Source organism: Euprymna scolopes, chromosome 16 (assembly GCF_053919585.1).
Source record: "Euprymna scolopes isolate OS-2025 chromosome 16, ASM5391958v1, whole genome shotgun sequence".
Lineage (NCBI taxonomy): Eukaryota > Metazoa > Mollusca > Cephalopoda > Sepiida > Sepiolidae > Euprymna > Euprymna scolopes.
Window position 1 is genome coordinate 189552 of NC_136497.1, and position 14993 is coordinate 204544.

The 14993-nt window shown below is 32.9% G+C and overlaps 1 protein-coding gene across 1 annotated transcript; it reads right to left on the reverse strand.

The window, feature by feature from the left end:
- Positions 1–703: 703 nt before the first annotated feature.
- Positions 704–14993, reverse strand: LOC145295817 (zinc finger MYM-type protein 1-like). Its single transcript, XM_080141503.1, has 2 exons — positions 14885–14993; positions 704–9651 (listed from the first exon to the last, which is right to left on the reverse strand). Exon 2 carries the CDS (start codon positions 2996–2998, stop codon positions 2348–2350), a length of 651 nt encoding a protein of 216 aa, XP_079997629.1. The 5' UTR covers positions 2999–9651; positions 14885–14993; the 3' UTR covers positions 704–2347.

Here is a 14993-nt window from a genome sequence, read left to right on the forward strand (position 1 = left end):
AACCTCTCTTTTTAAGAGACATAAAAGAAAAATAATTATGAAAGGGATTGAATTCTGTAAGTTATCTTTGTTATAAACCCGTTTTTTTTCTCTTTTTTGTTGTTGAGAGTTTGGTATGCGAGCAGTGGTGTAGCATCAGTTTTGCCGCCCGGGGCAGTCGTAAAATTTGCTGCCCCCTCTCAAGGGCATATAATTACCTATTCCCCCCTTCTGGCATATAATTACCTATCCCCCCCCCACGCTGGCATATAATTACATCTTTTGTCACCCCCCCCCGTTGACGTATGATTACCTGTTTTGCCCGCCCCACCCCCTGCTGTCATATGATTGCCTGCTTTGCCGCCCCCTCCCGCACTGCTGGCATATGACAATCTGTTAAATGCTTTAAAATTCCAAAAAGCTCTAAAAGTATTTATTTTCATTGAACTAATGTTTACACAATTCCCTTCAGATTAATGTTTACACAATTCCCCCTTTTGTTAAATTTTAATTTAATTTAACAATTTCTTTTCAATAATTTGAATAATAATAAGTGCGTAAACATTAATATGAAACAAAAGAAACTAAAAAAAATTTTCCAAACAAAAACGTATGATTCAAATTATAAAAAAAAGTTAAATTAATTGGCTACACAAACAAGTATAATAATAAATTTAAATGAGAATATTTGGACACCTGAAAATGTTATGAAATTATAAAATCATTTTTATTCCTTTTTTGTTGTCGTTTAAGTCCGAATTTTCGCCAAATAACATGGTTGTATCAAAGAGAGGATAGTCCAATGAAGTTATCTTTTTCTTCATAATATTATTAAAAGGTTGAGCCTCTCTAAGAGAAAAAACGTCTTGTATCAGCGCTTTTTGAAATCCTTGTGTGTAATCGCTCGGTTTAAGCGCAAAATTTAAGAAATGGAAAGCCACATATTTTAGAAAACATTTTTTCATAAATTTAAATGAGAATACTCGAAATTTGAATTTATAAAACAAAATCAGAACATCTGAAAACAGGAAAAGTTTAAGAAATGATAAAATCATTTTTATTTACTTTTTTATTGTTGTTATTTCTGAATTTTCACAAAAAAACATGGCTGTATCAAGGAGAGGATAGTACGACAAAGTTTTCTTTTTTATCATAATGTTATTATTAAGAGGTCGAGCTCCCCGAAGAGAAAAGACGTCTTGTCCATCCTTTTGGAAATCCGTGTGTGTAATCGCTCAGTTTAAGCACAAAATTAAAGAAATTTTTTGTTGTTAATAAGGTTTCAATCTTTTTAAAAATACTAAAAAAAATTTTTTCCAATAAATGTATTTAAGAATTGAAAATAAGGCTATACATTTATTTTTTGTGAGAGAACTATTGCAAAGCATTAAGTCGGTTGAAAATTACAAACATACTTTTTGCTTTATTTTTGACAAATTATCAATAACTCTAACAAAATTCACTCTATCGACAAGTTCCTTCTCTATAGAGAGGATTGCCAAGTCTGTAAGCCTTGTCAGACTCATTTTTGATCAAAGGTAGTTTTTATGAGTTTCAGTTTCGAGAAAGAGCGTCACAGCTGGCTCGGGTAAGGAAAATGTGCAGCAAGATCACAATATTAGGGACAGAATCCCCAAGGTGATATCTCTGTATAAAGTTCAAATGTTCAAGAGGCCCATTGATTTTGTCTTTTCCTGAAATATACTGTAATCTCTTCCTTTCGGCAATGAATTTATCTTTTTCTATATGTTCATCAACTTCACCAAGCTGACAATCCTAATTATCATCAAGCAAATTTGACAGTGTAAGAAAAGCGTATTTACTTGCAACATTGTGAACTTGGTGAAATCTGCAAGATATTTCTTCAGTCAACCTGTCAATGACAGACAGTATTTCCCGTCTCAACTCAATATCCAATTCCAGTGCTGCATCAGTCAATCGTTCACCACCTGCTCGTTTCTTTTTGCGGATACGATGCTCCATGCTTATCCCCATTTCAGAGCAGAGGTTTTTTTACTCGTCTATTGCAGTGTCCACCTTCTTTCCTCTATTCTAAAAAAGGTAATCTTTCAACGCCGTCAGTCTGACAGAACTTTTTTGCAGCTCCTTTTCTTGAAGATACTTGTGGGTATTATTGATTTCTGGGAGAATAGTTTTCCAAAAGCCCGGAAATAAAGTAAACGAAAACGACAATACCGAGCTGAGAATTAAAGATGCATCTGATCTTGTGGTTGCATTTTCTCCTCCTTCTGTGAGCTGTCCAAGGGCAATGATTACTTCCAATACTTTTTTACATCATTTACAGCATCTGCTCCACTACTCTATCTAGTTTCCACATTCTGCTTCATACTTAGACTGGTCAACTAAATTAAGATGGCCCAGTGATGTTTAGCTGCAGTAAAGAAGGAGAATAACCGGCCCAGTATGCTAAAAAATTAACAGAGTGAACCGCTACAGAAGCGGCATGTACACAAGCCAGATTTAACAAATTGTTAGTGCATAACACAAATAGAGCTTTTGGGTTGATTTCGGAGATTCGTTTCTGCATACGCGATCGGTGGCCTGCCATAATAGTAGCATTGTCAAATGCCTGGCCAATACAGTCACGAATCTGAATCCCATCGTTCTCCAATTCTCTCAAAATCAATTTAGAAATGTAGTCCATGCTTTTACCTTTTGTCTTGATGAAGCGGAGAAACGACTCCTCCACTGTCACTTTATTTTCGTCAATTTTTATGTAGTGCAACACCTCACTCATCTGGAACTTGTGAGATACATCAGGAGTGCTATAAAGAATTAGGCAAAAATATTTGCTTTCCTTGATCTGATCGATGATTTTCTTTCTCATCTGCTTTGCTAAAATGCTCACAAATTCATTTTGAATTTCTGGTGGCAGATAAGTAGCGATTTTCTTTCCCAGGTTAACTTTCACCAAATGTTCATGGAACACAGGGTCATATTTGGCCAATAAATTTACCAATTCTAAAAAATTCCCTGTTTTCTTGATCTCTTTCATCATTATGGTTCTCTTCCCGGTGACCCCGTAGTGCTAGATTCTGCTTAGTGAGAAACCTGATTAAGTCCAGCAATCTAGCTAGAATTCCCTGCCACTTCTTAGCGTCCTTCTCAATAAGATGTTATTCTACTTTGTCAACTACCTTTCCTTCAGCAAGTCGGATCTCTAGATTTTTCCAGTTGAAAAACGCTTGAGCATGAGATGTGCTAGCTTCATGTTTATATACTGTTGGAGTTTAATTTCCATGAATTCGTAAATCCTACATAAGCAGAAAAACTCGACAGTCCAGTTGAAAACAGTCTGCAGCAGAAGCAAAATAAGGCTTCTCTGAAAGGAGAATACACCATCCATGTTCTCAAAATTTTCTCACCATTGCATGATTCCCGATAGAACCATTTTTTAGTTAGCTTTCTAACCTCGCCTTTTGTTTTTGGTTCCTCGTCGGACTACTTACTTGAATTCATGATCAAGGTGCTGCACAGTGGCAGATCCCTGCCAAACAAGCATAGTGTGAATTTTATGATTAATCTCAACTGGCCATAAACCAACATCTGTAAAATCGGTTGCAGTGTATATTTTCGTGCCAACTAGTGATTGCCTTTTCAATTCTTCAACTTCAGGCGCATCATCATCATTGACAATTTTTGATGTATCAACACTGTCAATGTCGACTTCCGAAGTAATAATATCAATGTTAGTAATATCAACTTCATCTTTGGTTTCAGCATGATTTTTTACTTTTGTTTCGGACATTTCGGCCATGAATTTCAACAGCGTGCCTTTATTCTTTTTTGTTTTTTTTGTTTTTCGCTTTTTACTGAACGCTGCACAATTCTCCTTCATTCTCTTCATTATGGTACATTCTTTGAAAATTCACGCAAATATTCAGAAAAAAATTAAAATTCTATTTTTAAAAATAGTACGCCATTTCTCAGCATAAGCATCTTCCTGTTGTTCCATAGTAGTACCACAAAAGGTGAGATATCCCCTCCATAAAATCATTTTTCTGATATACCTAACCCTACATATATATATATATATATATATATATATATATATATATATATATAGAGAGAGAGAGAGAGAGAGAGAGAGAGAGAGAGACCGTCACTACACCCCCCCTAAAACAAGAAACTTACAGGGAAAGAGTCTTTCATTTTATTTTCTATTTTAAATGTTATATATGTTTTTGACCACTTTTCCATTCTGTTCAGTATTTTATTTTCAATTTTTGAGCGGTTCAATTTGTAAACATGTGTGCAAAAACAAATCTGAAAACGAAGCTCCTCACTCCTACCTCACGAAGAGGGGAGCATGTTTCGATTTTTTGAATTCTTACGACTCTTAAAAAGTTAATATTTAAAGTAAAATGAAGAGAGTTTAAAACTACTTTAAAACGCCACTAAATGATTCAGGTAGGTTGCAAAGTAACATTTCTAGCCAATTGGAACATTTATTTGTTGTATATTTGATTTTTTACCACTTTTTCGAATCTCTCTGTAAACCCTCCAAAATAATTAAACCCAAACCCAAAAGCAAACTCCAAAATAATAATTAAAATCCTATTACAAGAATTAAAAATAATTAAAATCCTATTAACAGGAAAAATAATTAAAATCCTATTACCAAAATTAATTCATCTTAATAAATTTTGGTTTAATCATAAATACGTTAGTGATTATAAAATTTTGTTAATAGTTTGAAAAGATCAATTACTCCATGATTTTTTTGAAACTTGACAAAAATTCGGATGTACTTAAACTATCTAATAAAAAGCCACTTAAATAGTATTTGAGGTGTAGGTTCACATTTAAAATTATATCCACTGATGTGACGATCATAAAATCTGTTTACAGTCGATTTTCATTCCGTACTTGCTTAATGTTTTTACAAGGGGTTTGCAATAAGTAATGCCCCTGACCCATTTCCAGTTGTCTGATCTAGCTGAAATTTTGCATGTGCAATGATTTATATCTACGGGTTATGTGGCAAATTACAGCTCTGAACTAATTGTGGTTTCTGTTTTACAGGTGCTTGAACTGAGTCAGGTGTAAAATGGATCCTGTTGAATGTAGAGCAGTGATCTGGTTTTTGTATTTGAAAGGACGCACACCACAGGAGACTTTTGATGAAATGAAAGAAACTGATGGTGATAATGCCCCATCATATGACCTTGTAAAACGCTGGCATCGTGAATTCAAACATGGCCGGAAGTCTGTGGAAACAGCTCCCTAGTCTCCCCCCCCCTTCTGCCATTGATGAGGCATCTGTCCATCAAGTTGAGGCTGCCATTTTGGAAGATTGGGGCATTACTATTCGCCAAATAGCCCAAGATGTCAAGATTAGTACAGGGTCTGTGGAAACTATCATTCATGACCATTTGCATATGCATAAGGTGTCTGCGAGGTGGATCCCCAGGTTGCTCACATCATTCCAGAAGCGAGAATGCATTGAGTGCTCGAGGATGAATTTGGAGATTTGCCAAGAAGATGAGTCAAAGTTTTTCAAAAGACTGATTACACAGGATGAAACCTGGATCCATCACTATGATCTAGAGACCAAAGCCCAGTCAATGCAGTGGAAGCACTTGGGCTCACCACCTCCAAAGAAGGCAAGGGTGCAGCCCTCCACTGGCAAGGTCATGCTCACAGTCTTCTGGGACCAGGACGGAGTAGTGATGACAGATTTTCTGGCAGAGGGTATTACAATTACAGGAGCCTATTATGCTTCACTTTTGAGGAAATTAAGGGAAGCTATCAAAATCGAGAGGCGGGGCAAAATCAGCAAAGGTACCCTATTCCTGCATGACAACGCTCAAGTCCAAAGCTCGCATGTCGCCAGATCAGAAGCACGGGCGTGTGGTTATGAAATTCTTCCCTATCCTCCCTACTCTCCTGACCTTGCACCCTCTGACTTTCACCTCTTCCCAGCCATGAAGTTGTTTTTGAAAGGAAAGCGTTTCCCAGATGATGCAGCCTTGATTTCTGAAGTCACGTCGTGGTTGGAGGACCAACCTGAGGTGTTCTCCAAAACACAGTCTCCAGAGCTGCATCAAACGATGGGAGAAATGCATAACTCTGGGTGGTTCCTATGTAGAGAAAGACTAATAACTGTGCCAAGTTTTGTTGCTCTACTGCTATGGAAAGTGGGTCAGGTACATTACTTATTGTACGCCCCTCATACAGTTCCAAAATTACGTATTTCCTGTTGCTGATTTTCGTTGTATCATTTAATCATCAGCGGTGTTTGAAAGTATTTTTCTTGATAAAAATGTTTTGTTTAATTTTTCAACATTTTTTGGAACATGTAAATTAACTGCTTTCTGTAAATTTTACCTAGAGAATTTATGCAACTTTTTTAAAACTTTGTTTTACAAATAAAATAAGTTTACATCGTATTTTGATATTATTATCATTTTGGTTTTAGTGATAATTTAAAAACAATAAATATTTATCATTAGTACCAATAATGAAAAATTAAATTAAAAATTTAAAACAATCGGTTTTGGAATTGTAAATTAGGGACTCATTTTTCTGATTCCAATACCCCCAATAGTTCCAATTTTTTACAACTTTTTCGGTATAAAATTTCTGATTTTTTGTTAGCTTTTATTTATTTTTTCTATTTTCTATTTTTAACCTCTCAAAATGTCGCCCATGACAGGTGCCGCTCGTAAAATAGGGACACATCTTTCCGATTCCTATACCTCCAAATGTTCCGATTTTTTACAAAATTTTCGGTATAAAATTTACGATATTTTGTATGCTTTTATTTATTTTCATTTATATTTTCTATTTTTAACCTCACAAAATGTCGGCCCCTGACATGGGCCGCTCGTAAAATAAGGACACATTTTTCTGATTCCGATATCTCCAAAAGTTCCTTTTTTTTTTAAACCTTTTCGGTAAAAAATTTCAAATTTTTTGTCAGCTTTTATTATTTTTTTCTATTTTCTATTTTTACCCTCTGAAAATGCAGCTCTTTACATGTGCCGCCCGTAAAATAGGGACACATTTTTCCGATAACTCCAAAAGTTCCGATTTTTTTACGACCTATTCAGAATAAAATTTCACATTTTTTTGTGAGATTTTATTTATTTTTTCTATTTTTACCCTCTTAAAATGCCGCCCCTGACATGGACCGCTTGAAAAATAGGGGTACATTTTTCCGATTCCGATATCTCCAAAAGTTCCGATTTTTTGCAACCTTTTCGGTAAATATTTTTAATTTTTCTGCTAGCTTTTATTTATTTTTATTTATTTTTTCTATTTTCTGTTTTTAACCTCTCAAAATGACGCCCCCTGGTATGTGCCAATTATAAAATAGGGACACATTTTTCCGATTGCAATATCTCCAAAAGTTTTTTTAAAAACATTTCGGTATAAAATGTAAGGTATTTTGTTAGCTTTTATTTATTTTTTTCTATTTTTACCCTCTCAAAATGCCGCCCCCTGACATGGGCTGCTCGTAAAATAGGGACACATTTGTCTAATTCTGATACCTCCAAAATTCCGATTTTTTACAACATTTTCGGTAAAAAAATTCTGATTTTTTGTTAGCTTTTATTTATATTTTCTATTTTCTATTTTTAACCTTCCAAAGTGCCGTCACTGACGTGTGCCGCTCATAAAATAGGGACACATTTTTCTGATTTCGATATCTCTAAAAGTCCCGATGCTTTACAACCTTTTCAGCATAAAATTTCAGATTTTTTGTTAGCTTTCATTTATTTTTAGTAATTTTTTTACCCTCTCAAAATGCTGCCCGCTGGAACGAGCCGCTCGGGGCGGACTGCCCCCCCCCACACTGCCCCACCCTTGCTACGCCACTGTATGCGAGACATATACATATACAAAAAAAAAAGAGATAAGAGAAAGAAAAAAAGGATAAAGACAAAAAAATTTATGAACTTAAATATATATTATCAGCTTTTGAAATTTGTATATATTACTCATTCGTTCTTTGATTCTGTTCATTAAAAATAAAACAAAAAGAAAACAGAAATATATATATATGTTGAATTGATTATCTATTCATGTTGAAAATATATGCTGAAACTTTTTTGACCTACCATCTCTTGCAGCGATAATCAGCTGATTGCTAAGATAAAAAACTATCTATCCATCTGATATTTATTTTATACAACACACAAGCCTGTAGACCGTATTTAAAAATCGAAGAAGGGCAGATAATTTACATCCTCATTTAAATGCTGTTTTTTTTGTTTTGTTTTTATAGAGGAAGTCAATTAAATATGGACTGGCACGTAGTACCTTTGCAGTCTTCCACACAATCTGAGATAAAATATTCTTTTTGTTTATTAAGTTAATTTATAAAAAAAGCTAACCTTTGAAGGGATACGTCACATCGGCAAAAAGACAAAGAAGAAAAAGGCAAATTGAAGGATCGCACAGATCAAAAACATAAAGCTAAACAGTCTAACATCGAACCTGGAGATAAAGTACTCCTTAAACAGAACAGATATAATAAACTAACTCCAGTATACCACACAACACCATGGACAGTTGAACAATGCAGAGGGAGTAGTCCTCAATTATAAGGCAAGGCGATAAACTGATCTTAAGACACACGTCGCAACTGAAAACAATCCCCAAAGAGAGTATCCGTCAACAACTAGAGGATAACGTTTTCCCTTTAAGGGATGATCTGGAAAGACAGGAGAAGGAACATGAGCGAAAAAGCGATGAGGGAGAAACAGACCTCCCGATCACCTTTAGATGAGCAAAATACCCCATAAGAAAACCCCGGAGATATGCAAGCATCAATTCAGAGGATGAGGAAAGCAATTGGATTACAAAGGAAGGGGCAGATGTGACGTCGGATGTGACCTAATGAGCAGGAGTATAAATAGAACTCACTGAGAGAAGTTCGGAACTCTTCAGTAAATAGCAAAGGGAATTCCAAGAAGTTTAGAAGTAAGTGACATTGCAACAAGTTGCCTTGTTACGACTTAGATCTATCTCAGAGGTCTGGTAGACTTAAATGCACTAAACCTGTCAAAAGATTTGTGTAACCTATGTGGCACAACCGCCTCTAAAGGAAAAAAAGGAGGTGGAAACGTGATGAACTCACGTGAACACGTCACTCATGCATGTCAACAAACTTAATATAAGGTGAACTAAAGGAGGCTACTGTTTCCTCCAATCATCCCTGCCATCGTGATAGGTAGGTACTTATTTTCTACAGTACTGGCATGTGTAACTTTTTCTTACAACGTAAATCTCATTTGACAAAAGTTGGTTTACATGTGTTTAACTTTTGTAGAAGCCCCACTTTCTTTGATAAAATATTGTTTTAGTAAAAATGACTTCATTCTAAAAAAAATGTGAGAAGATAGGAATTTATATGAAAACAAAAGAATTGAAATTAATCACAAAAAATACAATTCCACAATTGAAATCAATCAGTAAGTGTTTTTGTCGGTTTTCAATTCTAGAACCTGAGTTTAATTTTCTGGTGTTGTAATGTGTTATCGCCTGTCATGGAGGCCGATTTCTAAAAGTATCGAAAATTCCAAAAAGTTTTAAGTTTAATATTGCATCCATTATAAAATAGTTTATTTTTCATTGAATACTTAAAATTGGTACTTCTACAGTTGATCGCCGAAAGTTGAGACACCATATTTTTTCGGGCACCTGTTGTGAAAATCAGAGGGAGAAATCAGTAGTTTAAACTATGACCGAAGTAGGAAATAAATAAAAAGATTACAAAATTGTTTTATTAAAATTATATTTTCTCACGTAGACTTTCAATAAATGTCTTTACAATTATATTTTGATACATTTATACAATAAATGTTTTGGTTAAGTTCACCATCCACATCTCTGTTTACAAAGCCATTTGGCAGAAGTGACGTCCAACAAATTTTTAGCTACGGATTACCACAACTGTATAGAATGTACCTTTCTTTTTAGATGCAAACATAAAAAAATATAGAAGTTTTATTTAAACAGAAAAATAGAAGTTTTATTAAAACAGTCTTTATTTGAACTGAATGGATTTTTTAAAATATTTATGAACTGTTTTTCTCAAATAATATGTTTATGAACTATTTTTTTTTATCAAACAAAAATAGAGCTTTTATAATGGAATATATATTATGAACTGTTTTCCAAACATCAGGTGTTGGTAATTTTTAAAAATATTTAAGTATAAAGTATAAAAATACAACTTTTATAATAAAAGTTCGGTAAACGTTGATATCGGAATTTTAAAATTAAAGTTAGTTTTATTTATTTTTTTAAAAAAGATTTTTTTTCTTTTTGAGATATTTTTCTTCATTTATCACTTTAAAATTTTATTCAACAATAAAATGATGAACCAATTTACAAAAAAAAATACAAAATTTATTTTTCGAAATTAGGTTTTTGTAACGAGATTTTTTCTAAAGTGACTTAAGTTTTCGGAAGTGCTTTCCAAATTACAAACACATTAACAAATGCAGTGTCAGAAACCAACATTGAAAATGCGTGAAAAAATTGAATAATTCGACCTTCTATCTTTCCGAGCTTATAAGTACTTGAAAAATGTAATTACACCCTAATTTTTTTTTCAATTAAAGGAGCAAAGACCAAATTTTCAAAAAATAACAGGTTTAATAGCAATTTTATGCAAGATTTGTTTTTTTAATCGGTTTTCTTTTAAAAAGATTTTTAAAAAATCAACGAATTTAACTTGCTTCGATAAATATATGTATATATAAATTCCAAAAAATCACTTACCTATAAAAAATACTATTCAATGGGTACTTCCATTACTCATTGTTAAGAATTTATCCATATTTATATTTTAAATTCCATGTATTTTTAAATAAAAGAATTTTTTAAACAACTATTTGAAAATAGCGCCATTACGTAAGCATTGTTACTTTTTAGTGAAACACTGGAAGTGGTATTTAATCATACGAATGGATAGAAGGAAATAAAAACCACACATTCGCGTTAGCTGTCTAGCCTTGTGCGTGAAGAAATATGTGTCTCCATAGGTAAAAAATACTCACATTTTACTTATAAGTTTTTGCCTTAAAAAACAGTCGTAGCATTTTTTTTCTTTTCTCAAATGAATTCATGAGTTTTTGATTTAATATATTTTATTACTTCTTTATGGAGTGATATGTTTTTTAATATCTGAAAAATAAATTGAATAAAATAGAAATAAGTGTCGTAATTAAACGAAACTTTCTGTGCAGTATAAGAACATTATAAGGTTTGACTTGAAAAAAAAATTAACATGGTTTTTAAAAAAGGTTTAAAACTTTGGACTTTATAGGTAAATTTGCAAATAACTGTATTTTTTGTTTTGAATTAGCTTATTTTATTTATTGATCTTTTATTTTCAATTTGTGATATATAAATTTGAGGTGAGAAAATTTATTATTTTCATTTTAATAGACATTTAAAAATGGGGGTGGTGAATTTTAAAAAAAAACCTTGTCTAGAATATTATATTCGGTTTATTGGAAAGAGCATAAAATTTCACATTGACCCTGAAAATATCGTAAAAATTGAACCAATAGAAATATTTTGATAGATTTTTAAATTTGGAAAAATTGAAAAAAAATTCACTCGTAAATTTCAATTGATTTCATTACATAAACAAAATGGCTGCATGAAGGCTCGCAGGCACTTTGTAAACACTGTTTTTTTTTAAATAAAAAATATAATATTTCTAGTAATTTTTAAACGACTTTAATAGTTTATTTTGGGAGTATATTCCATAAAGAAAAAAAACAACCCACTTTAAAAAGAGAAATTACGAGTTTTTTTTTAATATTTTATTCGCAGTTTTTTGTAAGGGGTGTCAAATATTCCCAAAAAATTCTGACACATGTATGCCAGCGATAGAACTGGCAACAACAAATATGATATTCAGTAATGTACTGATGTGATTAAAGAAACGTTCTACATAACCATAACACTGAATGCCATAAAATGATTGGCATGACATGGCCTAATCGCCAACCAACACACATGTCCGAAATGTACTGACCCATGTTGAACTATGAATCTTCAGAGTAAAATGGGAAGCACTTTACAACTATTATTGATCTTACCCCAAATGCAAAAAAAACTTTTTGTTAAATAATTTTTTTTTTAATTTATTATAAAAGATCGGCAGATTTGCCGTTTAGTTGTACAAATGGTCTCAAACCCTGTTATAAAAAAGGGGGCATGTTGGGTCGACACCGGTGTATATATATTGTAACAGAAGTTTATTTGTATTTACGTGATTATTGAAAATGTAATCCTGTGAGTAAAATTTAATTTTAATTAACCACGTTGTTTAACAAATAAAAAAAAAATAATGCAAGATGAAATTTTAAAATGATTACATGTGCTTTATAATTTAAAAATAAAAACATTGAACAATATAAATAAAATGTTGGTTTTGTTCTCGAAAAGAAATAAAGAAAGATAAAGTTAAATATTGAATTCTTGTGGAGACACAGAAACAAGGAAGAAGTGTTTCCGCGCATCATTATATGCATCCGAAAATGATATAAAATTTTAACCAAAATCTTATTTGTATTGTTCAGTGTTTTAAGTTTTAAATTATAAAAGAAAACACATTTAATCATTTTAAAACTTCATATTTCATTCTTTCTTTTTTGTATTTATTAAACAATGTTGTTTAATGTTTTAAATGTTTGATTATACAATATGTGATAGTATGAACCATTACCTCCCATTAAAGAACTCTTCAGTAAAGAAGTTTCGGATATACCTGCACTTCTGTTTCATGGAACGGGAGTTCAATAAAAAATGGAGACCGTATTCCGCTTCTCATAAATGAATCTCATGTTTTGGTTTTCTTTTACATAATGTTTCATGGTGGCAAGCGGTGGTGTTTCCCATTTGGGAAACCTTACGAACAGGCTGTCCCTATTATATACACACAACAGTAAAAGAAATATTTTAAAAAATAAATAAATAAATGAATAAAATTGGCCACATTCAGACCGCATGGGAAAAATTAATACTTGGCGCCAACAAGGTAACAGAAATAAAAATGTTACCTAGTCCAGCAAACACTACCGACTTGCAGAGGGTGTTGGGAATCATCACATATATGACACCTTTCATTCCACACCTGTCCGATCTCACAGCACCTTTGAGAGATCTCCTAAAGAAAGAAGTGGACTACCAGTAGACAGAAAGTCACCAGAGATCCCTCCAGCAAATCAAGGATCTAATTCGCAAAGACATGTTGCTATCATACTTTCACCCTTCCAAGCAAACTGTTATCCAAGTCGATGCATCAAGTAAAGGACTCGGCGCCGCACTCCTGCAAGGAGGTAAATCCATAGCTTTTGCATCCAAGTCCTTAAGAGAAACTGAACAACGCTATGTCAACATAGAGCGGGAGCTCCTTGCAGTTGTTTTCGGCTGCGAACGATTTCGGACTTATATCTATGGAAGTGTGTTCCAGGTGGAAAGTGATTATAAACCCTTCGAAATGATCAACTTAAAAAATTTGGTTGCACCTCCACCTCGCCTCCAACGCATGCTACTACGTTTGCAAGGGTATGATATGACAATTGTATATCGCCCTGGAAAAGATATGGCACTAGTAGATGGATTCTCAAGGTTACCAAATAAAAAAGCTAAAGAAGCTATTGACTTGGATCTGATGGTGGATTTTGTTCAATTTTCAACCCAAAAGCTAGCTCAGCTAAACCAAGCAACAAGTGAAGATGCCACACTATGTGAATTGAGGGACATCATTCTGAGAGGTTGGCCCGACACTCTCAGAGAAATGGGCAAGAATATGAAACCTTATTGGCCCTATCGAGACGAACTGTCCATTTTCCCCCCTCACGTGTACAAATATTTTTTCCTTTTGAAAATGAATTTTAGTTTTTTAAATACAATAAAAAAGTAGTCGGCAACCTGCAAAAAAAGGTACTTTTACAATTTATCGCTGAAAATGGAGACGCCATTTTCTTTTGGCCACCTATTGTTAAAATCAGAGGTAGAAATCAGTATTTTAAACTATGACCGAAGCAGGAAAAAAAAAAAAAAATTGTTTTATTAAAACTATATTTTCTTACGCAAACTTTTCAATAAATGTCTTTACAATTATATTTTGATACATTTTTAAACAATAAATTTTTTGTGATTTCAAATGGCGCTCGCCCAGTTTACACAATTATGAATATGTCATTTTAAATTTCTGTTTTTAATAATGTATTTTTCATTTTCTGTTTTTAATAATATACGTTTCATGAAAAACTTTCCCGTTTTCATTAATTAAATCAAAACATTTCCAATTAAATGATTACGAATATATGTTCTTTCACTTTATTTACTTTTTCCATAGTTCTTTTCAGAAGTAATATCTAATCTAATTTTTTTGTTATTTATTTCCTACTTCGACCATAGTTTAAAATACTGATTTCTCACTCGGATTCTAATGGCAGGTGCTCCATTTTCAGCGATAAACTGTAGAAGTACCGCCCCCCCCCCCAATTATGATAAACTTGCTTTTAAAACTATGTCCTCCTATTTATTCTTTCCGCCATTTTTGCCCTACCTAGCTATTGGATACGTTTACTCGTGTATTTATTTATTTTTTTGTTAATAGGTTGAATTCTGGACTTGCACCAAATAAGAAATAAATCTGACAAACAGACAAAGTCGATGGAGTATTTGATAAAATAATAGCTTCTCACGTTTACAATCATAATAAAACTATTTGTCATACAAAAAAAAAAAAAAAAAAAATGCGGTTACTTAGTGTAAAGATTTTGTTCTAATCATTAATAAGAAGGAATCATATCTTGCTTGTACTGTAGTTCGCCTGATGTGTAGGAACCGGAAATCCAAAAGAGCAGATAATTTTGAATATAACTTATATTTTTAGACTTACCGTTAAATATTGGGAGTCGCACAGACAAAAAAAAAAAAAATAAAAAAATATTAACTCAAGTCAAGTTATGAAATGCTTCATCACCGATCGGTGTAGCAACTGATACTGT